Raw genomic sequence first — 22,980 nt, 5'->3', positions numbered from 1 at the left:
ATCACGTCCATAATCGGTCACTCAGCGCCCATGGACGAGGTCGGGGGCGTTGCGGGCGCGCTGCTGTCGCTGCTGCGGCCGTGATACTCAGACAGCCAAGTTGAAGTTGTGTCGTACCCATGTATCCTCGAAACTGTTCACCCCTCCCTTCGCAAGTTGCTTTCGTCAGCTATTTTATCGTCGTGCCAATACTTCCGTATCTCCCTCCATCCAATCTCTTCCAATCACAATCCAGAATTTCAATATCAGCCAATCCTCTCCTCCCTCTCACCTAACCGCAGAACGCATGGCTGCTGATCATCCTGAGTCGAAGAGCTCCGCTAAAACATCAACTGTACCAGCAGCCTGACCAACTCTACCAGCATGGCGCCGCACCAGACCCCCGTGGCCGACGAGGCCTCGGCCTCGGCCTCCAGACAGCGCGTGGACCTCGTCATCTTCGCGGCGCACGTGGTGCCCGTGGTGCCGCGCGACGTGGTGCTGTCGGACCACGCCATCGTGGTGGACAACGCGCGCATCGTGGCGCTGCTGCCGCGCGACGAGGCCGAGCGGCTGTACGAGGGCGCGCAGGAGCGCCACCTGCCCGCGCACATCGTGGCGCCGGGCCTCGTGAACCTGCACACGCACTCGCCCATGACGCTGCTGCGCGGCCTGGCGGACGACAAGCCGCTGTGCGACTGGCTGACGCAGGATATCTGGCCCACCGAGGGCAGGTTCGTGAGCCCGCAGTTCATCCGCGACGGCATGACGCACGCCGTGGCCGAGATGCTGCGCGGCGGCACCACGTGCTGCAACGACATGTACTTCTTCCCGGACGACGCCTGCGCCGTGCTGGAGCGCACGGGCTTCCGCGCCGCCGTGGGGCAGATCGTCATGGAGTTCCCGGGCGTCTACGGCTCGGGCCCCGACGACTACCTGGCCAAGGCCGCGCCCAACCTCGAGAAGTATGCACCCGGCTGCCACGACCTCATCACGGCCACCGTGGCCCCGCACGCGCCCTACACCGTCTCGGACAAGAGCCTGCAGCGCGCCGACGCGCTCGCGCGCGAGCACAAGGCGCGCGTGCACATCCACCTGCACGAGACGGCCAGCGAGTGCTGCGACAGCGAGAGCCTCAACCGCGCGTCCATGAGCTGCCACCAGAGCGACCAGAAGCTGCGCCCGCTCGCCAACCTCAAGCGCCTCGGCCTGCTCTCGGACCACCTCATCTGCGCGCACATGACGCAGCTCACGCCGGCCGAGATCGACGACGTGGCGGCCGCCGGCGCGCACGTCGCGCACTGCCCGTCGTCCAACCTCAAGCTGGCGTCGGGCATCGCCCCCGTGACGGAGATGCTCAAGCGCGGCGTGAACGTCGGCATTGGCACGGACGGCGCCGCCAGCAACAACTCGCTCGACATGTTCGCCGAGATGAAGCTGGCCGCCATCCTGGCCAAGGCGCAGACGCTGCGCAGCTCCAGCGTGCCCGCGGTGGACGCGCTGCAGATGGCCACGCTCAACGGCGCGCGCGCTCTGGGCCTGGACAAGGACATCGGCTCCATCGAGGTGGGCAAGCGCGCGGACGTCATCGCCGTCGAGTGCGACAGCATCGAGATGATCCCCATGTACAGCGCCATCAGCCACCTCGTGTACGTCGCCAGCCGCGAGCACGTCTCGGACGTCTGGATCAACGGCAAGCACTTGCTCGACAACCACCAGCTCACGACCATCGACGAGACGCAGGTCAAGCAGACTGTGCGCGAGTGGGCCGCCCAGATCAGCGCCCACCGCTCGGAGCAGAAGGCGGAGCAGTAAACGACGGTAACGTGTTAATACAGGCTTCGGACACATCCACACACTGCACTAACTAGTGAACTACATGCAGACTGTGAAGGCTACAGCTCAGGCCAGCAGCGACAATGCCGCGTCCAGGTCGTCCATGGGCACCGAGTGGCCCAATATGGTGACCACATTGTCCGTGGTGTGGCCGAGCGTGTCTTCACTCTCGCCCTTGGCCATTGCTCGCTCCTTCAGACTCGTTGAGCACCTCGTGGCGATAGTGATCACACTCGTGAGGTTGAGCGTGTGCGCTCCGATGACCACCTTACAGTTGGGCAGCAGCCCCGACGACAGCGTCGAGTTGAGCAGAGTCTGGCAGGCGGAGCTGGCGCAGAACGCTTCGCTCTGATTCAGTGACGGAGGCGTGAATGACAACAAGGTGTAGTTGCTGTCGGACTGGCAGGTGGCGAAGTTGGTGTCGGACGCAACAGGCTCCAGAGCGGTGTACACCTGGTGCACCGTGCAGTTCTCAGCGTTGACCACGAATGACGCGACGAACAGCACAGCAGCGAGGAAGATGCTCACGCTCTGCATCGTCGATGAAGTTGAAGCCTGAAGTCGGATTCAAGAGTGACAGAGCCAAAGGTGGCACAACAACAACAGCATGGGGTGTACAGCTCGATTCCGTGGTCATTCCCTTTGCTGCGATGATCACAATCCAGATGTGATGGAAGTCCCGAACGACGACACCAGCGTTCCACCGAGTTGACACCATGTTCGGATATCCCGCTCACCCGACATGACACGGTCTCTAGTACCTGGAACCTGCACGCCAGCGCTGCCAAGTGCTGCGCAGGACTCACTTATTCCTTGATCGACCTCGCACTACACACCCACGATGCGAACTTCAGTCGCGACGATCATCTGCCTCATGGTTGTGGCCTGCTGCGTTGCGATGGCCGAGTTCACGGTCCTCATGTACCGGGACAGCAGCTTCGAAGATTACGCTGGCCAAGTGCGCTTCGATTCCGCAGATCGCTGCTACCCGCTGTGCACCGACAGCGAGGCTGTGGCCGCTTTCGTCTGGGACGCCGAGCCACAAGGCACACAACTCGTGATCTTTGACGACGTCGAATGTCAGGGCAGATCTGTCGTGGGGGACAAGACGCGAGGTGCCGAGTTTGCCGCTGTCGCGTCGAGCCGCAAAGTGCAGTCATTCATCCTGTCGACAACGGGCAGTCATGAGCCCACTCGAGGAATTGTGCACTCGTGCGACGAGAAGAGCGACGTCGTCTACAAACCTTTCAACGATTCCGCAGCATGGATGTAAATGCCAGTAGAGAACCAAAGTCACAGTCAACCAATTCATGACGTCGAATACATTTTCCTTTGACACATGTGCTCTTGGTCGGGTCGTTGCCCTTACTCGTCTTCGTCGTCGCTGAGAATGTCGAGCAGCACTTCCGTGAATTTGGCCAGGTCGGGGAAGTGTGGAACTTGCCATCTAAACGATGCATCTCCTTCACAACGTTGCGGCGAGAGATTCTCGGAGTTGTCTCTGTTGTGTAGCGTCTTGGGCTCACAACCTTCCTCAGATGGTGCTTGTGGTTGCTCGCTGTTGTTGCAGAGACCATCTTCTTCGAAGTCTGCAAGCTCCGGTGGCAGGAAGAAGTCCATTTTAAATGGCTGGGCAAGTAGGCTCTCTGAGATTTCTGTGGAGTGACGAGAGATCGCCGCATCGCTATCGCTATCGCTGTCGTTGTTGTTGCTGCTCCTTGCTGCGGATGAAGATACACTCATAGGCTGGCGGGGTTCGTATCGATACGACTGCATCATCTTTCGCTGCTTAGCAGAGTGTGCTTCCACCCGCTTGCTGGCTTTCGCTCGTGCTTCAGCGGCAACTTGAGACCTCGCCTTCTCCTCCTCCATCATTTTACTCCATTCTTCCTCCCGTAGACGTATCTGCAACGCTCTCTCTGCTTCGCGCTGCCGCCTTATTCGCTCCTTCTCGTCAGCAAGCTCGAGCTCTCGACGTTGTTGACGTGTTTGGGCAGCTTCTTCCAAAACCGCGGCGAGTTCCATTTCAAGAGAAGCTTTCATAGCTGACAGTCGAGCCACTTTGGACCGCTGGACAACATTTTGTTCAAGAACCTTGTAGAGCTTCACACGCACACGCTCGCGCTGCTTGTGCTTTTCAATGTAGTTCTGCTTAACGTGCATCTCTAAAGACATCTGACAAATGAATGGTCAGCTCTTCACATAACTCGCGCGGAATAGCAATGCGTCTTACTTTGTCTCGTAGCCGAGCTTCCAGCTGAACCATAAAGTCACTCGGTGCCTTGTGATGCCCCATGATATCGTTGGTATCAGCGGTCCATACTGCTTCTGTGTCCTGACTCGGCTCGTCGTTGGATAGTGACGAGCGTGCAGTCGTCATTGTCGATGTCGATTGCTGTCTGAACGATCTTGCTCGAACTGCTTCAATTTTCAACATCTGCTCCTGCAGTCTCAGCGCTGCTTCCTGGCGTTCAGTCTCCCGTTCCCGATCTAGCTGGAGCTTCTCTTGTTGAATACGCTTTGCGCGCTCTTGAGCAAGGGCCAGCGCTGCTGCGACCTTCTCGGCATTTTCCTTGGCTAGTTGTTTGGGATCGGGTTGGTCGTCTTCCTGGTTACCTGAACGCTTGAGCAAACCACTTTTCTTGCGCAGACGCTTGCGATACTTTTGCTGTGGCGGCCGCGGTTTCCTCTGTCTTTCAGGTGTGTCCTCATCCTTGACTCCCAAGCTTTTGGTACTGTCTGTGGATGCTGGAGATGGCGTGGAGGCCCAAGAAACCACTTCGCCACTCAACTGATGACTCCAGATATCTTCTCGGGGCAGCACATGCTTTGCTGGTCGCACTGGTATGGTACATAACGACGACGAGACTTCATGGGCCTCGCTCTGGCGTTGAAGTTCGTCAAGTAGCTGGTCGATACCTTCTTCCGAGCTTGGAGGAAACAGTGGCGCTGGGGTAGGCTCCGCAGCAGGCTTAAAAGACAGACGTCGCCGAACCAGTGAATAATTCCGTGGCGGTCTTTGTGCCGTGTTTGAAGCCGGGGATCCGTGGCCGAAATCTGGCGGGTGCGCATACGGTTGGGGCACCTTGTGCAAAGGAGGCGGGGGCTTGGATAACAGTGGAGGCACTCGAGCTGGACCCTGAACGGCCTGCGTGAACGACTCCTGTATCTGCGCCTCCTGTTCAGCGAAAAAGCGGCCAATCTTCTCGATGAGGTTCGCCATCGCTCTTGCTCTCGAGCTTGTTCCCTCTCCTTGGCCTTAGTCTTGTGATGCAACCGACGGTTCGTTCACCACCTCCACCATAGATAGACCGACTCCGAAGGCGACGTACCTTGTCAGCATGCTAACGCACATATTTGCCTTGTGCGATATCTCAACTTCCGAATCAAACGTAATACATTACCAAAAACTACTCGACCACCCGCAGTGCCAGCGCTGCTCGTATTTTCACCAGAGATCTCGTCTAGTGGATCCCCGCGACGCGCTGCTCCATGGCCCTCACCTCCTCCAGTATCTTCTTCTGCGCCAGCAGCGTCTCCTGCGCCACCCTGAGCATCAAGTCCAGCTTGGACCTCGACACCACCACGTCATCGTTCCCGCCTCCGGGCGCGCCAGCCATCACGGACGAGTACGTCTCGGCCGTGGACAGGTCCCCCGCCGACACGCCTCCGTCCGTGCCTGCGTCGCCCATAATGGACGACGAGTCCGACAGGATCGGCACGGACGCGTCCGTCGCCACGCCGTGCAGTGGTTCCCCGGGCGCCCCCGTCCCGAGGGCGTCGTACTCGAGCGCGCCTCGTGGCTGGCCGTGTCGGACGTGCTCCAGCTCGTCGATCAGCGCTCGGATCTCCATCTGCTCCTTCTGGTAGCGTCTCGTTCCTCCTCTAAATAATAAAAAAAACGCCGTCAATTCTTGTCTCTAGAAGCCCCAAAGCCCCGCAAATTGCAGCGCTCACCGCTGCGAAATGGGCGCGGCGCCTCTCGTCTGCCGCACCACCTCGCTGCGTCGGTTGCGCACCAGCTTGAGGAAGGCCGCGTAGCCGAGCCGCGGCTCGCTGAGGCTGCCGCCCTGGTAGTAGAACTCGTCGTAGCCCTGCTCCAGCAGCTGCTCCGTGGTCGCGCGGTCCGGCAGGCGGCTGAACTGCTTGGCGCACTGCACGAACTTGCGCAGCAGGATGAGCTGCAGCCCCTTGCCGATCTTGCGGCGGCGGCGCGCGCCCGTCGCGCGGCGGCCCAGCGTCGAGGCGGAGGGAGAGCTGTCGGGGGGCTGTGCGGCGCCGTACGCGGCGTCGTCCTCGCCCAGGCCGGCGCCGTCGTCGCTGCCGCTCTGCACGTGCAGCCGCAGCAGCGCGTGGTCGTCGCCGCCCTCGTCGTCGCCGTCGTGGCCCGGCGGCGGCAGCACGTCCAGCACGTCCATTATTGCCTCTTTTTAATAATTATTATTGTTGTTTTTAATTGAGACGGGATGAATTGGTCGTGCTCTTTTTTGTTGTTGGCTTATTTGGACGGACTATTATCAGATTTGGGTGGCTGGGGGCTTGGTGTCCACAGTAGTCCTTCGGGCGTGTATTGATTTAGCGCATGAGCTGGAGAATGGTCCACAGCATGTTGGCGGCGGATGCAGTGGATTGTTGCTGCTGCTGCTGCTGGCAGGAGGCGGAGGAGAGCGAGCGCAGCGCCGCCGTGTTGAACGCGACGCCCTTGAGCGAGAGCTGGCAGAGCGGCAGGTCGAGCGCGGCCAGTGGCGCCATGAGCGATTGGCACGCGGCACTGACGCAGATGGCAGCGGCTTGGGCGTCCACCTGGCACGTGTTGTAGCTGGCGTCGGATCGCAGCGGCTGCAGCGCAGACAGAAACTCGGCGGTGTTGCACGAAGCCGAGCTGCTGGCGGCGACGCCGAAGAGGAAGCTGAGGCCGACTAGCGCGCGGAGCAGCAGCGGCATGCTTTGACCAGACGTGAGAGTCCACGGAAGACGAAATCAACACTCATCGCGATCGTTCTGCGCGGAACTGATGGTGCTGTTAGCCTCCGAAGGTGCTGGAGGCATCAGAGGATCGATGCCATGTTGCGCCGTGGCTTTCGCCAGCACCGATGACAGCAACGTTATCACCCTTGAACATGTGTACGAAGTAGGAAACACGCTGGTCAACCGAGGGTCGCTAACGCCGTCTCGGTGTGGTCGGGTCGCCACCCCACCGCAACCAGGAGCGTGCCAACTGTCCGGACCAGGAGTCCAAAGTCGTGGCTCGAGAGTCCGCTTCCTGCATGTGTAGAAGCACTGCGCCTAGATGGCTATCTCCCCGGCTGCAGCCCCTGCATGGATATGTACCTACCAGCAATACATGCACTGCAGTAGCTGCACGCCCGCCGATCTTAGCTGGCGCCGTCGGTCCGCCCCGCCTATTTGCGCCCGCAAATCCATACATAGGCACCTCGGCCGACGCTCATAATCCTGTCTGTAAAAGCTCGACAGTTTCGGCATAAGAGAGCGGGGCAGCAGCCCTGTTGACAGCGAGCTGCACTCGCACTCTGGCGCAATGGAGACCTCCGTCGTCGCGCCCGTCGCCTCTGCCCCCGCCGCCGACATGGCGTCGCCCGCGTCGTCCTCGCCCGCCTCGAGCTCCGGGGGTGAGGAGCCGCCGAGCCACAAGCTGCCGCCCGCCGCGCCGGTGCTCAAGCCGCTGGACCCGGCGAGCGACGAGGACGCGGGCGACGCCCCCACGGCCACCGGCAGCGGCGCCGCGGCTCACAGCCTGGCCGGCGCCTTCGGCCTCATGAAAGATCGCGCGGCCACGGCCAAGAAGACGCTCGGGCCGCAGCTGCTCAACATGAAGGACATGACGAGCAAAAAGTGAGCTCGGAGGACCCTTTTGGGCTGAAAACGCGGACATTGGTCCTAAATGGGTACACTTTTTTTTGTCTGCCAGGTTGGAGAAGTACCAGCCCACGATCGTCAAGGCCAAGACGTCCGCCACTGCAGGTTTGTGTCCCTTTTTCTTCTTTTTTACAGCAAAAAGATCTTCGAGACTATTTTTTGTGTTTTTGGCTCTTTTTTTTAGGTTTGACAACGGCGGCGAGCAGGATGAAGGAGGGCTCGACCCAGGGCTGGAGCATGCTCAAGACCAAGTTGGCGGCGGCGGGGCCTGTGGCCGAGAGGATCCACACCATGGGGCTCAACGTCATGACGGACATTTATCTGGGAGATACCACAGTGGAGGGTCTCGTCGGTGTGGAGGACCCCAGGAGTGCCAGCTGTCTCTTTTTGGAGAAGTACAGGGCTGCACATCTACCGGCGGACTCGCCCTCGCGAGCCAAAGGGCTATTGAGAATGAGTAGGTTTTGAGTGTTGTTGTGTTGATAGCTCATACATCTGCACTGATCTGACTGGAATTTCTGTACTTGTTGGGATGCAGCGCGAGCGATCAGCAACTCCAGCACCCACTCGGTTGAGAATGAGACAGCGCCCGCCACTGCAGCGGACCAGTGCTTTGCCACGCCTTACGTGCTGGGCAACATCCTGCTCTTCTGCGGAGACCTACCAGTGCTGGCACGAGTGTCTTGCGTGAATAAAGCGTGCAGAGACTTCATCGCCTCGGAGCGACGTCTGGAGAAGTTCTGCGTGCGTTATGGACACCTCCCTCCCAGTATCCGCTTCGCCTACTGGGAGAAAACTACCAGGGTCCGAAAGACGCGCGAGGCTTCCGAGCTGGACTACGACACGTACCTGCAGATGGCGCTGTCGAAGGGCGACGCGACGGAGCTCATCATGACGGACGTGCGTCGCACGTACGGCCGAGTGGCACCTCACAAGCGTGCAGCTAACCACAAGGACGAAGTGTCCGAGGAAGACTTGACCACTCAACTTAGCGAGATTCTGCACGCGCTGGCCGGTCGATTCCCAGCGGTGGGTTACTGTCAAGGCATGGATTATATCGCTGCTCACGTGCTGAACAAGGTGAAGAAGAGCGGCTCCGCGGCTGATACCAAGGCGGAGGCGGAGAGCACGTTCTGGTTGTTGGTGACGCTGTTCGAGCGCTATGGATTGCACGATATGTTCGCCCCCGGACTGCACACGTTGCACGTGCATTGTTTCCAGACGCAGAGGCTTCTCGAGCTGACGGAACCCGCTCTCGCCGAGCATTTCGCGCACGAGAAGGTTCCTATCGAGATGTTCGCGGTCGGGTGGTTCCAGACGCTGTATCTGTATCTGAACGTGCTGCCCGCAGACTCGCTGGATCGAATCTGGGATATATTCCTCTACGAAAGAAACTGGAAGATAATGCTCCGGGTGGCAGTGGCGATACTGCAGCTCTCAAGCGAATTCGTCATGGAGAAGCCGATCGACGAGATCATGCAGTTCTTCAACACATTCGCAGATCAGGCAGACGAGCTGCTCGCTGAAACCCCACTGACTCAGCGTGCACTGCGTCTCAAGGTGACAAATACAGTGCTCACCAAATTGCAGAAGCAGCATATCAAGGCCAAGCGCGCGTCTCCTACCAAGACGCAAACCTTCAGCTAACCACGCCACGGAAGAGATATGAATAATACACTGCACTTGTAGGTAGTTAGGTGATCTAATGGGTATAACTCCCTCCCCCCAAAACATCGATTCACGTTTGACGCGTAGCCTTAGGAGTTCCCAGCAGGAAATCATCGAGCAGCCCCGGGATAATTAACTGCGCCTCGCACTCGCGACTGCCAACCTTCTCAGCGCGACGCCTGCCTAAGACTATCAAGTCCTCCATGAATTGGGCCAAAGTCTTCTTGCACCTGTCGGTGCCCGCAAAAAGCTTGACGACCCCGCGCGGCTGGGTCAGGCTAAAGCGGACGTAGATCAACAGCTCCAAGCAGTACTCGCACGTGCACGGGGGCGTGGCGCTCACCGTGCTTTTCACTCCGTCACGCAGCTCGGAGAAGTCCGAAAAGCTCCGAACTACCACGAACACCAAGCCGTTGGTGGTGGGTAACCGTGACGAGGGGCGCTTCAGATGCACCTCCAGTTCGTAAAGCACAGCTCGGTCCTCGGTGGTGCGGGAGTTGATGATGTCGATGTGCTTGACGTTGGTTAGGAATTCCACGGAAGTGTTCGCCCTCCAGCGTCGATGGGCGATCGGGTTCAGGCGCTGGAGGGGCTCAGGCAGCGGCGGAGCAATTGTCGCCTCGAGGACCTCGCCGCTTTGAGCTACCACCGCAGGAGGCGACATGGGCGACAGCGGCGCCAGATTGGCGGTGCTAGCGGACACTGTCTCCATCACGTTGACTTGGACTTTGACATGCTTGAAGAAGGTGAGGGAGGTACCGCCCGCTCTGTGGGGATGCTCACCATCTCCTATACGTTACCTTATGCGTGGACTTCCACTGTGATAATCTGTAGTACAGAATATCATAGCTCTTGTTGCAGCCTGCATCATGCAGGTATGCATAGAATTGAGCGAACAACTCTTGCCATCGGGTCCCGATGCGATCTGGTCTGTACTAACTTACATGTAGAAACTTGAACACTGAGCACTTGACAGGAAATCGCAAACTGAGTAGGATATTCGCGGGGAGCAAAAGCCTTCGCCTGCTTGTTTGCACACTTTTTATCAGGGACTGGATACGCAAAGAAATTGCTCGCATGTACTCCGCTCTCGCAAATTACGTACCTAACTTTAGCGTAGACACAGATGCAGTTGCAAGCTTGTGAACAAACAAGTCGTGACATCACATTTTGCGACTGTTTTGTACTCGAACAACCCAGGACTCGTCCAGACTCATCCTTCCAGAAACTCCGGGGTGTGGTGCACCTTAACGGTACCATGTACCATCTCCGACACGTCACTCCATCATCTCTATCCAGGCCCAGGAAGGAAGGCCCCATTCACTTCACTCACCCTGCCAGGCAGCGGAGGCTCTGGGCCATGAACTGCGTCAAGGGCGAGATCCACAATGTGCTGTCCATGATGCGCGTGAACGCTCGCTGGGCCAGCGCGTCCCGCTTCACGCAGGAGATCCCGGCGTCCACGCAGTCGCCCATGATGCGCGCCTTCAAGCAGCTGCACTACGAGCTGCAGTCGGCCACGGACCTGGCGGACGTGGACACGGTGGCGTACCTGCTGCCGTTCGTGGTGGTCATCGAGTCGGAGCGCACGAGCGGCTTCATCACGGGCGCCGCGCTCTCGGCCGTCAACAAGTTCCTGCTCTACGGGCTCATCACGGCCGAGTCGCTGCGCGCCGACGTGGCCGTGAACCGCATCGCCGTGTGCGCGGCGCGCTGCCGCTTCGAGGAGACGCACCGCGCGGACGACGAGGCCGTGCTCATGAAGCTGCTGGAGCTCGTCGAGTTCTGCGTGCGCTGCGACGCCGGCCGCCTCGTGTCGGGCGAGAACCTCTGGAAGATGCTGCAGCTCTGCTACAGCATCCGCTGCCAGCCGCGCTCCTCCATGCACCTGCGCCGCTCGGCGGACAACACGCTGTCGCACTTGGTGCTCACGGTCTTCGACCGCATCGACGAGCTCGAGCCGCAGCGCAAGGGCCGCGGCGACGGCGACGAGGTTGACAACGACAACGACAACGACAACGACGACGAGCCGCTGTCGCCCACGAACGAGGCCAAGTCTCCCAGCCGGGAAGAGAAGCCGCTGCTGCAATTGCAGCTGGACGAGAGTCTGGATATTGACGAGCAGGCGGTGGTGGCGCCGGTGCCGCCGGCCCAAGTGGAACCGACGGCGGCGGACAAGCCCTACGGCGTCCCGCTGCTAGAGCGGATCCTGCACTTCATCTCGGGCCTGATCTCCCCGACGGAGAACGAGGAAGCCACGTGTGTGCTCGGGCTCAGGCTGATCAACGTCGTGCTGGAGACGGCGGGCACGGGACTGGGCAACCACCCGTGCCTCGTGTCGGTGCTGCAGGGAGACCTGTCCAAGTTCTTACTGCAGAACTCCGAGACGGAGGAGCTCGGGATCTTGTCGCTGACGCTGCGCGTGGTGTTCAACCTGTTCAACTCGATCAAGGACCACCTCAAGGTGCAGCTGGAGGTGTTTTTCACCAGCGTCCACATGCGCATCATCGACTCGCCGTCGTGCTCCGATGAGCAGAAGGAGCTCGCGTTGGAGTCGCTGCTCGAGTTCTGCCGAGAACCGGCGCTAATGCTGGACCTGTACATCAACTACGACTGCGATGTGCACTGCACGAATCTGTTCGAGGTGCTGTGCAAGTCGCTGGCGAAGAATTGCCAGTCCATGTCTGGCGCCGACGGCAGCCTGAACGCTCTCACACTGTTATGTCTCGAGGGTCTACTGGCAGTTATCGAGTCTATCGCTCGACGTTGCCCGTTGAACGCACCCGCGAAAACGTCGGGATCCAGAACCTTCGGAAGCAATTCAGGTGTGTTAAGTCTGAAGGGGTCCGATCTTGCCAGATTCACGGCCGGAGCTTCTCCTGTCACTGAAAGCTCATCTGGCGAGTTCCCAATGGAGGACATTTCTCCCATGTCGTCGGTACGAGATCTTATGCATCTTGTGATGTCAGGGAGTGAAAGTGATTCGGACTCGGAGCAGAGCGAGCCTGACAATCCAGCGGACCAACTGGCTTGGCTACACACTGCGCGAGAGCGAACGGCCGAAGTGTTGCAGCAGCGCAAGCGTGTTAAGAAGCGCTACTCATTGGCCGCCGAAAAGTTCAATAATGACCAGAAGAATTGGATGGCGTTCTCGCAGCAAATTGGACTTCTGCCGGAGAAGTTGACCCCTGAATCCGTTGCTTCATTCCTCCTGCACACCCCTGGGCTAAACAAGACGCTTATTGGCGACTACATCGGCGATGGACCGATTGAAAAATACCCATTTAATGCTGCGGTGCGAGACGCGTACGTCGCGATGTTTGACTTCAGATCGGCGCCATCTCTGGATGAAGCGCTGCGAATGTTTTTGGCGAAATTTCGCCTGCCAGGCGAAGCACAGAAGATTGATCGCATGATGGAAGCTTTCTCGAAGCAGTTTTATTTGCAGGCGGGATCATCTGGACCACTGGCAGACGCTGACGCGGCTTACGTACTGGCGTTCAGTATCATTATGTTGAACACGGACTTGCACTCGGACCATATCGCAAAGAAAATGACTGTGGAGGAATTCATCCGCAACAACCGCGGCATTAACGCGGGTGAAGACCTACCATCGGAGTATCTGAGCAATTTGTACTACAACATCCTCGAGAAGGAGATCCAAATGCAGCACGATGTCTCGGACTTTATGGAGTCTCCCTCTTCAACAGTCGATCGGTACTCGATGCAGTGGGATGGCGTTCTCAAGCGCTCTGAGAATGTGGTCGGAGCAAGCTTTACTTCGAATTCGAGTATTTTGAAACTGCGAGCTGGTCTATACGAGAAGGACATGTTTAACCTGATTTACGAGAGCACCATCAAGAGCGTCCTGCTGGCGTTTGAGAAAACGTGCGATTTGAACAACATGGAGCGCTCGCTGGAAGGACTGAGCAACTGTGCCAAGATCATGCTCTACTACGACATGGCCGACGAGTTCAACAAAATTATGGGAGCTCTATCGTCGTACTTCCTCACTTTCGCTCACGGGATTTTGAGCGGTGAAAAGGTGTACGTGCCTCCACGCTCTGGCAATGTGCTGAAGAATTCGGCGTCCTCCCCCCTGCCCTCCGCGTCCGAGCATGGATCGACGGAATCTATCGGAGAGCGGATTGTTCGTCGTCAGGACGATGGATCGGAGGTTGAGGTCTTGGCCGCTCCGCAGCAGCCTGGTGGTTCGATTGATGAGGACCTGGTTCAGGGCGCAAAGACTCGGCGCGCATTGCTTTCATTGAAATTACTTTTCCAGTTTGTTCAGAACAAGAGCGAATACTTCCGCAAGGGCTGGGCGAACGTGGTGGAGTGTATGCTAATGTTCAATGAGCTAGACGCGGTCCCTACGTCGTTGGTGGAGATTGATGATTTTGTGGATTCGCGCGGCGTGCCACTGCCTCCGATGCAGGGCGGTGCTTCGACCCACACACCATCGCCGCCTAAGTTGTCCCCAGGCCGTGGTCAGGGTGGAACTGGTCTTTCGGGAAAGACCCGCGAGCGCTCTCGACGACAGGCTGAGCGCCAAGCGGCCATTCGCAGTCGCATGAAGAGCATGACACAAGCAAACAACGGCGCATCTTACGGAAGCCATGGTCAAAGCGCGAACAGTGGGTCCTTATGGAACTCTCTTTCATATTATCTCTGGGCCGAGGAGGAGAAGGTAGACGAAAGCTTTTCGCTTGTCAACCAGATGCTTCGTGAAGAGGTGCTGAAGCTTGGCGGCGGAATTCTTGAAAAGGAGAATTGGCTGCGTTTGACCCGTAAGCTGCAAGAGAAGTCACTGACGAGTTTACTGGAGACGCTGATATCGTGCCGTGACCCGTTCAAGTGCATCATGCAACCGTCGGACTCAGGCGTTGACGCAATGATGCAGGAAAATGCCATTCTGGTGCTGGAGATGAGTGTGGACATTATCTTGGTCAACGCGCAGCGCATCTTGGCGCTTAATCTGTGGGACTCGTTCCACCTGTATGCAAAGCGCATTCTCTCGACCCCGCTCAATGAGTTGCACATGCAAGGACTTGTTGAACGCGTGGTTGTGCATATTTTACGTGTAAGTATCCGCCTCTTCCACGACGAGAAGGTTCGGCCGAAGCTGATGGCGACGATCGAGCTGCTTTTGACGATGGACAGGGATATGTACAAGGCCCTGAGTGATCGATTAGCATCCGGCATGACAATGCTGCTTAAGGCGAATCTCGTGTATATGCACGACTTTGACGACTGGACGGTTCTTTTGGGCATTTTGGAGAATGTTGTCGAGTACATCAACAGTCGGTCGGCCTGCTGGGAAAGCGTCATGGTGCTTGCCGAGGGAGGACACTTGAATGACGACAACTTTGCGCCATGGATGTCTCTGTGCTGCGCGTTTGTTCGCCACCGGACGTCATACGCTGTGGATGCACTGAAGCTCTTGCAAGGGCTGGCCAACAGTGACAACACGTACAAAATGAATGGCAGTTCGTGGCTGCAAGTTATGCGTGTGATGCTCAAATACCTTGATGACGATCGACCGCCGGTGGCGAAGACCGCTTGGGATTGTTTGCGCAACTCGCTGCTGCTACCTGGAGTGCCAATTGCCAAGGACACGTGGAAGCAGTGTTTTGACGACGTTATTTTTGCGTTCGATGATCAGGTGAACGATGGCACTGTCAGGAAGGCGCGCGAAGCCCCACTGTACAGCGTCACCCTACTGTCGAAGACGTTCCTTCACAACTTGAACGTGCTGATGGAGCTGCAAGACTTTCCCGAGCTGTGGTTGAAGGTTCTGCGCCGGCTGGCAAACAAGCTCGTCCCCTCGAGCTCCCCGACCATGCGCTCGCAGCAGTCGAGTGTTGTGTTCGAAACGACACTGCAGTCGCTGTACAATCTGCTGCTCGTGCTGAAGGCCGAAGACATCCTCGAGCGCGTTAGCACCGAGAACAGCAGCGAGACGTTGTTCGACGAGACGTGCGCGGTTATCGATGCCGTGTGTCCGCACCTGAAGGAGCAGCTCGGCCTAATGCCGGAAGAAGTCGCCATCGAGGTGCCCACCACACCCACCAACGGAAGTGAACACGGTGGCGAGCAGCCCACGGCCGAGTCCACCACCGACGAAAGCCACGAAGACGCAGCAGCAGCTCCGATCGAGACTGATGAGGCTGAACAGGAAGAGCACTCGGAGCACCAAGCGACTCACGAAGAAGAGACGGAGATCGCTTCCACCGCTGAAGGAGCAGTCGATACTGAAGACACTGCGGCGGACGAGGAGACGCTGGCCAGGCTGATCCCCGAGGCGGCGGAGGGTCAAGTTGAAGTTGCTGCACCTGTAGACGAACAGCAGTCAGCTCCGTCCTCTCCCGTCCAAGCCGAGGCCCAGCCAATCCAAGCGCCGACCACAGCCCCAAGTGGACCTCCCTCGTCCACCACGACGCTCGAGACTGTCATCATCGGCGACGGCACGTTCGGCATCAAGGTGGACGAGGTCATCGTGGACGAGATCACCGAGGCCGTCTGAAATGTTGCATTTTGTGTACACCACGCTGTTTTTCTATAGACCTTACGTTGCTGTTTGTGTGCGCCACACCATCTTTCCATAACGCAGGATTTGCCCCTCATTTCTCGAAACGCGTCCAAGTCGCGACCCCCGAGCCCGGAGTCGCCCCCTTGCCGCCGCCGTCCTGCAGCCCACAGAGCACCATGGCCAGCGCCACGCCCAGCGTCGAGAAGAGCGAGTCCGCGGCTGTCGCTGCGTCCTTGTCCGCGTCCCCGGCGGCCTCTGTGAAGGGCGCTAGGCCCAAGAAGAGCGGCAAGGTGAAGGCGGCGGCCGCGGTCGTTGCGGCAACTCAAGCGCTGGAGGAGGCCGAGTTGCTGAGCAACTTAACGCTGGACCACCCGTACCTCAGCGTGCTGTACAAGCGGCTGCGCTCGCACCGCAAGAAGCTGGAGAAGATCAAGGGCCTGGAGGCGGCGCAGGCCGCGGGCGACAAGCGCCTCAACGCGCAGCAGCTGGAGCTCATGGGCAGCAAGGCCGCGCTGGAGAAGCTGGTGGCGGAGCTGGAGCTGCTGCGCGAGCAGTTCGTGGGCGTGTTCAGCCAGGAGCTGGCGCAGAAGCAGCAGCAGGAGGAGAAAGCCGGGAAAGAAGAGGACGTTGCGCCTTCTGCAGAGCAGATTGAGGCTGCGCAGCAGGTGCAGGAGACAGAGCAGAGCGAGCAGGTTGCAGAGCAGCAAGAAGCAGCGCTGGAGGAGCCCCAGGAGCCCCAGGAGTCGCAGGAGAAGACGGAGGAGGACTTCGCCCACGTCTACGAGCTGCTCAAGACGCTGCACGTGGTGAACCTGCACCAGGCGCTGGGCAAGGAGGTGCCCATGGTGCTGGACTTCTTCTCCAAGGTGCTGCTGGGCAACACGCGCCCACCCGCCGAGCTGTCGTACGAGGAGAACCTGATGGAGTCGCTGGACGAGGCCAAGAAGTACCTCACGGACAGCGACAAGGTCTTCGCGTGCGATACCACGTACAGCGGCTTGAGGGCCTTTGTGGACCAGCTGGCGAACGTGTCGTCGGGGAAGCCGGAAGAGGATCAAAAGGAGGTCGCTGAGGAGGAGGGCGAGGAGGCAGTGGAGGAGCCTGTTGAGGAGGAAGTTGTCGCGGTCGAGGAGGCGTCGGATGTCCCAGTTGTGCCTGCGGAGATCAACACAATGCCTGAGATCAGCTTCTTCACTGAGTCGCAGCTGGAGTCGGAGCAGGGGGACGAGGTCGTGGACGAAGTGGAGCGCAGTGAGGTGATTGTTGCCCAGGAGGAAGTCGACGAAGCTGTGTCTACTGACATCCAGGTCGAAGTGGAGGAAGAAATCATCGAGCAAAATGGTGTTGAGATTGGAGAGCAGGTTGAAGTCGCGGTGGAGGCTGCGCCTGCGCCGGAGTCCGTTCCTGCGCCCCCGCTGTCGTTCGCGGCGGTTGCTGCTGGCCTGTCGAGCGAGCGCACGCCGTCTCCGTCGGGTTCTTCCGGCTCATCTGGTCAAGAAAAGAAAGAGGCTGGTTCTGAAGACAACAGCCCGCGGGGCAAGAACCCTCAGCGTCGTCGCGGCCAGAACAGGCGCTGGAAGGAGAAGGGGGAGAAGGGTAGTAATAGTAATAGTGGCAACAAGCCCGCTGATGGGTCTCCGACGAATGGAGCCAAGCCGCGCCGTCCTCGCGCACCGCGTACAAATGACGAGAACAGCGGTGCTCAGGGTGCCAAGAACAACAAGTCCAAGGAAGGCAGACGCCCGCGTGTTGACCGCGGCTTGCGGAAGCAAGGCAACAACTCGCAGCAGCACGCGGCCCCGATGATCGCTCCGCACGCATGAGAGACTCGTTGATCTGCGGGAGCTGGGCGCTTGAAAAGGGGCCGGCCAGCGTGTATGCAAGCCAATGGGCAAATGCTGGTTCCATGGGGTGCGTGGAACTAAGTAGTGACGTAATATTGGAGCACCCGCAGATCCTAGCCGTTAAAAAAATGGTAAAACATGTCCATGCTACTGGACTAGGTTGTTATGTCAGTGCCACGGCTAGTGTTAACCCTTAACTACGTCTATTGCCGTGTAAGTAGTGGCTCAATCCTTACACCGCGTTACACATAAATAGCTATAATAGGGATTACCTCGACTGAGCTGTTGCCCGGGTCCGTCCGATACATAATGTCAAGCATCCCACGAGCAGAGGCCCCAGCGACCTCAGTTTGCGAGCTCTCGCTGATCAAGTGAGCACATTGATTAAGGTTTTAGATCTCCCCCTACTGGGAGCACCGCTCGGAGTGCGCTCTGCTCTATTTTAACGAATCCCGGTTCAGTAATTTATTTTTATCCAATAAATAATGCTATGTGTTGAGCGGGGTATTGGCGCTCACCTGTCGAATCGAATTCATAGGGAGCGCTGAAATCCCGACGAACGCGCTCGTAGGCTTTTTGCTGCTCGTGTTCGTTCCCGCGAGCAGCGCTCCCGCTCAGCTCGTGGGATGTTTGCATAATGTCATCTTACTAATCGCCGGTGCCAAATCTTTCACCAGGTTCTGTATCCGGGTTCTTCAGATCCTGAGGAATTTCCATAAATCAGTGATTTTCACTGAGATTCGTCAAAAAGATTGTGAAAAAGGCAAACTACTGACTCAGTGATTAAGGATGTAGTACTATTAATACAGTAGTACTGTATCGGTACTATCTTATTCTTGATCATCAAATGTGGATCGCTGGTGTACATCATTACTCTGCTCCATGCAGGGGTAATAGTGTAGTTGGCTCCTAGCACCCAACCTAGTCCCTACGTCCTAATCAATGTAGTGATGCACAGTACGTAAGGTACCGCGCTGACAAGTTTGTGCCTTTAATATACGTGCTTGCAATGTGCTTGCCTGTTTGCCATCCTATTGGCAAATTCGTTACTCGGATTTACTGCTGCTTAACCGAATCCGTTTCCCCCAAGTTAGTACTGACGGTAAATGACCCATGGTGGGCTGCACCAAATACATTCACGTCAGCGATACCAGTAGTGTAAATCGTGAAATACAAATCCACAGCCCAGCCTGTCAAGCATTGCGAGGGCTTCACGATGGTACTATACGAACACTCACATACCACAAAGCATATTCTAGCAAACAGTTTGCAAACGCTAGTATCTACCGCACACCCTAAACTAAAACTAAGTGTCGACAAATTCTCAAATGGTTGTGCGAATACTAACTACAATCCGGTTATCGATATTTTGCTTGTACTAAGCTGGCCAACTGCACCAGCTGATAGTTCTTGTCTTATTTCTCTTTATGAGTCAGTACCCCTTGTGGGCCCCCTGTGTATCCTGTGTATCCGTGATTCTAAAGCCAAAGATCCAAGCTGCTATCATTCTCTAGTAGAGAGCACGCTGCGATGTGGCTGGTTCCCACGATCGAACTATCGTGCCAGAGGTCTCTCTTCTCGTCCTGTTAATCGCCAGCAGCGAACATTCTGGCGAGCTCTAGGCACACGTCAGGCAAGGACGGAAGCGTAAAATGGCGAACTATAGGCGCCCGTTAAGGGATTAATAAGTCGAGTCCAGGTAGCGTCAGGAGGGGGGGGGGGGGCTTTACTGATAAGTCACGTACGGACACGGAATTTGCTGATTCCAGCACAAAACCTAAGTGGTCCGGGTTTCACTAGTTTTTTTTTTAAACCAAGCTCACAATATGTCATTACTACAGTAGTATAATTTGCAAAACCAAGAACCAACTTACTATTTTTGGTGAACAATACTACTGAATTGGCTTAACTTAAAATTTGTATGTGAGTCCAATACTAAGGTTAATCTAGTACACATCAGTAGTTCCAGACAATTATCACCATCTTTTTGACGAATCTCAGCGAAAATCACTGATTTATGGAAATTCCTCGATCCTTGTAGCCTATCCATGGTATACATGTATTCATGTACATGTATGCATGCATAATATTGTGGTTTGCAGATATTTTGTTGCTCGGATTTAGGGCTTAGATCGAACTCTGAGATAAAATAATTCGACGACATAAAAATGCGAGATGGTAGTAAATCGACCTCCAGGTGTAGGTAAGTCGCACCACCTCTTCCTACTTAATATAACGAGCACATCGTTGGTTCTCAGGACACCGAGGTAACGTCGCCGGCTACTGCTGCTCCGGTACGGCTCTGTTGGACGTGTTTAACGGCTCGTTAGCTTCGTCTGTGAGTGTACTAGCGGCTCCTGTATCGCTTGTCTGTGGCGCGAGCAGCTCCCCGCCATGTAAGACCACATGTTGATACTACGCTACCATTTTACTGTAGGAAAAGCGTTTCGTATGAACTGCTGTAGCTCCTCTAAATAAAATGTAGGGTGGGCTTTCACGTACTTTCGAACACGGGTTACCACGTCGTTCGGCCAACGCGACGAGCGGTTAGTTCGATCTCCTTCATCAACCACACCATCGGTCAAAAACAACTTGTACCAACGTTGCAGTGTTCGCACGTTAGGCCCAAATATATCGCTAACATACTGCATACAGATTCCACACACATGCATAAGAAAAACGGCTCGCCAACGGTAGTCGAGAGAGTACATTCTGCACTTGTGCAAGGTGAAGGTTTTCGGAAACTGCGGTGCTTCGACAGATCAGCAGCGCGATCTGCCGACCACTCGTCAAGTGTCCAGATGTAAGTGTCCAATTGCATATGTTATATATAAAAAGCGCGGCATTATTATCCGTACACAGCCATCGCGATTTAAAATAAATCGGCCCGAATTGCGTTTTTGGATCGGCAATTCGACCACAGATAGCGTAAATCGAGATCGATATCGAGGCTGGTGAAAATAACTTGGAGGATTTAATGGCCATCTGTTTTTATATCGGGCGCCAGATATTATAACTCGGGCAAATCACAAGGTGAAAACGACAAACGCATTGCAAAGCATAATACATATCGTACTTATGTATGTGCTGACACCTTGCCAAGACCAGTGGCTCGGCACTGGTGTTGGCAACAAGCACGGACAATCGTTACCGGTCCGCACGATGCGGATTAATTCCAACACAACAGCCATTCCTCGTCATCTATACTGTATTTCAATAGCGACCCAAGCACATGCTCGTCGTGCGCTGGATGATAGGTAGCCCCGCCGCCCTCTACTACTAGTATTAACTTCACTTGCTGCGTGAAACATACTACTACTAGTACGTAGTACAACGCCCAGTGCATATAACGCCATAATCATCCTCAAAAGCGTTCACTCTTTCAGAAGTCGCCCCAGTACATGCAGTCGCACACGAACGAGTGTCTCCAGCTCGACTAGCGCAAAGCGCCACGCATACGTATTGTACATCGCCACCGGTTCACCGCTCCTCATCAAGTCCAGGTGACCACGACACCGGTCGCGAACAACAAAATGGTTGCGAAAATGAAGAACTTCTGCACCTTGGAGCTGTTGGCCGAAAGCCTCGCAAAATACGCGCGCAACTTGCTCGAACTCTTCTCTGTGAGCGTCGCCTTCTCTAACGACTTGACGATGGCAGGGTTCTTCTGCACATTCTCGACTTGCCTGGACAGACTCGGATTCCTCTTGAACATGCTGGTCACTCGCTCCGCCAAAGTCTCCAGCGCTCTCTCTTCATCTTCCACGGCCGCCCCCCTGAGATTGCGACGTCTGGATCCGATGCGGGTCTTGATCGAGTCCGTGTGGGTAGTGCTCACCTTGACGGCTCTCTCGGCGCTGGCGATTCCATTGCAGCACACAAGCAGCGCGAGCAGGACGAAGACGACGCTAGCACGCATTGGATATTAAAGTCGAGGTCTGCTCGCTAGTGCGCTACTTGTGAAATGGAGGGAACTACCCGAGAGACGCTGGCCGCATCAGAAAGCGTTGAACGGTATGAAAACCCAGCTCTGCATTTGCTGACTGCAATTTGCTGACTGCAACTTTTCTGACAAGAGCAGATCACACATTTTATCTTGCAACGCATAGCATCAAGCAGTGAAAGTGATGGGCCCGTCCGGCTTGTTGTGCTGTGCGGCACTGTCGGGGGCAGTCGAGCACGAATGGAAAGATGCTTCAAGGTGTTCAGGTGGTGACGCCAAGCGCGTGATGTATCCATATGTGCTCTACGGACGTATCAATTGGATCCACTTGGGTAGTTACCGTTAGGTACGCAATGCGAAGTCTGCAAATCGTTGCGAACTTAGCTAGTCGCGATGCATACCACGTCTTGCAGCCATACAAACCGTACTTTTGGATGCCCTTGCTGCTGCTGCAGTCAGTCTACCCCTCCGATATTAACTGTACGTCGACGCCACCCCCATGATACCGTGATGTCTGGGCTTCGCCGTCGCCGAATTCTTCTGCATTTGCTTCTAGATATAGGGGAGGTGCGCGCACAACGAAATCACTATAACACAAACTTGGTTTTGCGAATGTGAATTGCGGGTCGGAGTCAGTCGACACGGATGTCTATTTCCAGTAGCGACAAGATTCCAGGAAACAACTTACTTACTCCGTTTCAGATTACTTGACTAGATCCTTGTGAGTTTTGAATTACTTGACCAAAATAAAATCATTGGTGGAAATTTTGTATGCTTAATTTTATTAGTTAAGAACCTCCAATTAGAGCCCAAGTAGAAACCCTTAAAAACAGATGCTAGTGTGCTGCTCACCGAATTAGCGCAGGCAGAGTGCGGTTTTAGCGCGGACAGGATATCATCTTAGGTCGCCATGCAGTTAGCATCGACCCAGTTCAGAAATGGCCGAAAGCCAACAAAGTCCAACAAAGACGTGACCCTCGATACGAAGCTCAGCATAGCTGCGTTTCTCCTGGAGTTCTCTGTAGACCGGAAGGTGCGGCATCACTTCATTCGACAGGCTGCTGAGCACTTCGGCTGCAGTGAGTGCTCGGTGGCTCGCACTCGGAAAGCGACGGTTTAGCTTCGTCGGGAAGGTAGCGGGTTGCCCTCGTTTAAAAGCAGAAGACAAAGAAACTGAGGCAGAGAGAAGCAGCACAAAGGGTTGAGGGCGTTACCATTGCCAAAGCGACGTACCATGCGTGCTACAGCGAAGGACATAGATGGTTCACCGTCAACAGTGTAGCGCGGGCTTGATGCCGGCG

At 56.4% G+C, this 22,980-nt stretch overlaps 11 protein-coding genes across 12 annotated transcripts; 5 read left to right on the top strand and 6 right to left on the bottom strand.

The window, feature by feature from the left end:
• Window positions 1-363: 363 nt before the first annotated feature.
• IUM83_04819 (5-methylthioadenosine/S-adenosylhomocysteine deaminase) lies at window positions 364-1,794 on the top strand (the record flags this gene model as incomplete). Of its 2 annotated transcripts, none has more annotated exons than XM_067928917.1 (1): window positions 364-1,794. In XM_067928917.1, the coding sequence occupies one exon, from the start codon at window positions 364-366 to the stop codon at window positions 1,792-1,794; it is 1,431 nt and encodes a 476-aa protein (XP_067796329.1). The 2 variants fall into 2 exon arrangements, with proteins under 2 accessions (XP_067796329.1, XP_067796328.1); XM_067928916.1 differs by having other exon boundaries at window positions 481-1,794.
• An 87-nt stretch (window positions 1,795-1,881) lies between these two features.
• On the bottom strand, window positions 1,882-2,352 carry IUM83_04818 (Elicitin Vex1; the record flags this gene model as incomplete). Its single annotated transcript, XM_067928915.1, has 1 exon — window positions 1,882-2,352. The coding sequence occupies one exon, from the start codon at window positions 2,350-2,352 to the stop codon at window positions 1,882-1,884; it is 471 nt and encodes a 156-aa protein (XP_067796330.1).
• A 304-nt stretch (window positions 2,353-2,656) lies between these two features.
• On the top strand, window positions 2,657-3,088 carry IUM83_04817 (uncharacterized protein; the record flags this gene model as incomplete). The annotated part of the gene is made up of 1 exon (XM_067928914.1): window positions 2,657-3,088. One exon carries the CDS (start codon window positions 2,657-2,659, stop codon window positions 3,086-3,088), a length of 432 nt encoding a protein of 143 aa, XP_067796201.1.
• A 92-nt stretch (window positions 3,089-3,180) lies between these two features.
• IUM83_04816 (uncharacterized protein) lies at window positions 3,181-4,195 on the bottom strand (the record flags this gene model as incomplete). Its single annotated transcript, XM_067928913.1, has 2 exons — window positions 3,181-3,990; window positions 4,049-4,195. 2 exons carry the CDS (start codon window positions 4,193-4,195, stop codon window positions 3,181-3,183), a joined length of 957 nt encoding a protein of 318 aa, XP_067796208.1.
• A 1,084-nt stretch (window positions 4,196-5,279) lies between these two features.
• Window positions 5,280-6,233, bottom strand: IUM83_04815 (Uncharacterized protein family UPF0489; the record flags this gene model as incomplete). The annotated part of the gene is made up of 2 exons (XM_067928912.1): window positions 5,280-5,700; window positions 5,773-6,233. The coding sequence occupies 2 exons, from the start codon at window positions 6,231-6,233 to the stop codon at window positions 5,280-5,282; spliced, it is 882 nt and encodes a 293-aa protein (XP_067796324.1).
• A 157-nt stretch (window positions 6,234-6,390) lies between these two features.
• Window positions 6,391-6,759, bottom strand: IUM83_04814 (elicitin-like protein SOL12; the record flags this gene model as incomplete). The annotated part of the gene is made up of 1 exon (XM_067928911.1): window positions 6,391-6,759. The coding sequence occupies one exon, from the start codon at window positions 6,757-6,759 to the stop codon at window positions 6,391-6,393; it is 369 nt and encodes a 122-aa protein (XP_067796207.1).
• Window positions 6,760-7,354: 595 nt separating this feature from the next.
• On the top strand, window positions 7,355-9,339 carry IUM83_04813 (GTPase-activating protein GYP5; the record flags this gene model as incomplete). Its single annotated transcript, XM_067928910.1, has 4 exons — window positions 7,355-7,668; window positions 7,745-7,797; window positions 7,877-8,149; window positions 8,231-9,339. 4 exons carry the CDS (start codon window positions 7,355-7,357, stop codon window positions 9,337-9,339), a joined length of 1,749 nt encoding a protein of 582 aa, XP_067796322.1.
• A 91-nt stretch (window positions 9,340-9,430) lies between these two features.
• On the bottom strand, window positions 9,431-10,524 carry IUM83_04812 (Phox homologous domain; the record flags this gene model as incomplete). The annotated part of the gene is made up of 4 exons (XM_067928909.1): window positions 9,431-10,052; window positions 10,161-10,222; window positions 10,305-10,383; window positions 10,466-10,524. 4 exons carry the CDS (start codon window positions 10,522-10,524, stop codon window positions 9,431-9,433), a joined length of 822 nt encoding a protein of 273 aa, XP_067796260.1.
• A 196-nt stretch (window positions 10,525-10,720) lies between these two features.
• On the top strand, window positions 10,721-15,886 carry IUM83_04811 (protein kinase; the record flags this gene model as incomplete). Its single annotated transcript, XM_067928908.1, has 1 exon — window positions 10,721-15,886. One exon carries the CDS (start codon window positions 10,721-10,723, stop codon window positions 15,884-15,886), a length of 5,166 nt encoding a protein of 1,721 aa, XP_067796200.1.
• A 182-nt stretch (window positions 15,887-16,068) lies between these two features.
• Window positions 16,069-17,715, top strand: IUM83_04810 (methyltransferase TARBP1; the record flags this gene model as incomplete). The annotated part of the gene is made up of 1 exon (XM_067928907.1): window positions 16,069-17,715. One exon carries the CDS (start codon window positions 16,069-16,071, stop codon window positions 17,713-17,715), a length of 1,647 nt encoding a protein of 548 aa, XP_067796321.1.
• Window positions 17,716-21,229: 3,514 nt separating this feature from the next.
• On the bottom strand, window positions 21,230-21,655 carry IUM83_04809 (putative secreted RxLR effector protein; the record flags this gene model as incomplete). The annotated part of the gene is made up of 1 exon (XM_067928906.1): window positions 21,230-21,655. The coding sequence occupies one exon, from the start codon at window positions 21,653-21,655 to the stop codon at window positions 21,230-21,232; it is 426 nt and encodes a 141-aa protein (XP_067796238.1).
• Between the last annotated feature and the right edge of the window lie 1,325 nt (window positions 21,656-22,980).

The sequence above is a fragment of the Phytophthora cinnamomi genome, assembly GCF_018691715.1.
Source record: "Phytophthora cinnamomi strain GKB4 chromosome Unknown Contig17, whole genome shotgun sequence".
Lineage (NCBI taxonomy): Eukaryota > Oomycota > Peronosporomycetes > Peronosporales > Peronosporaceae > Phytophthora > Phytophthora cinnamomi.
This window is presented reverse-complemented; position numbering and strand designations above follow the sequence as displayed.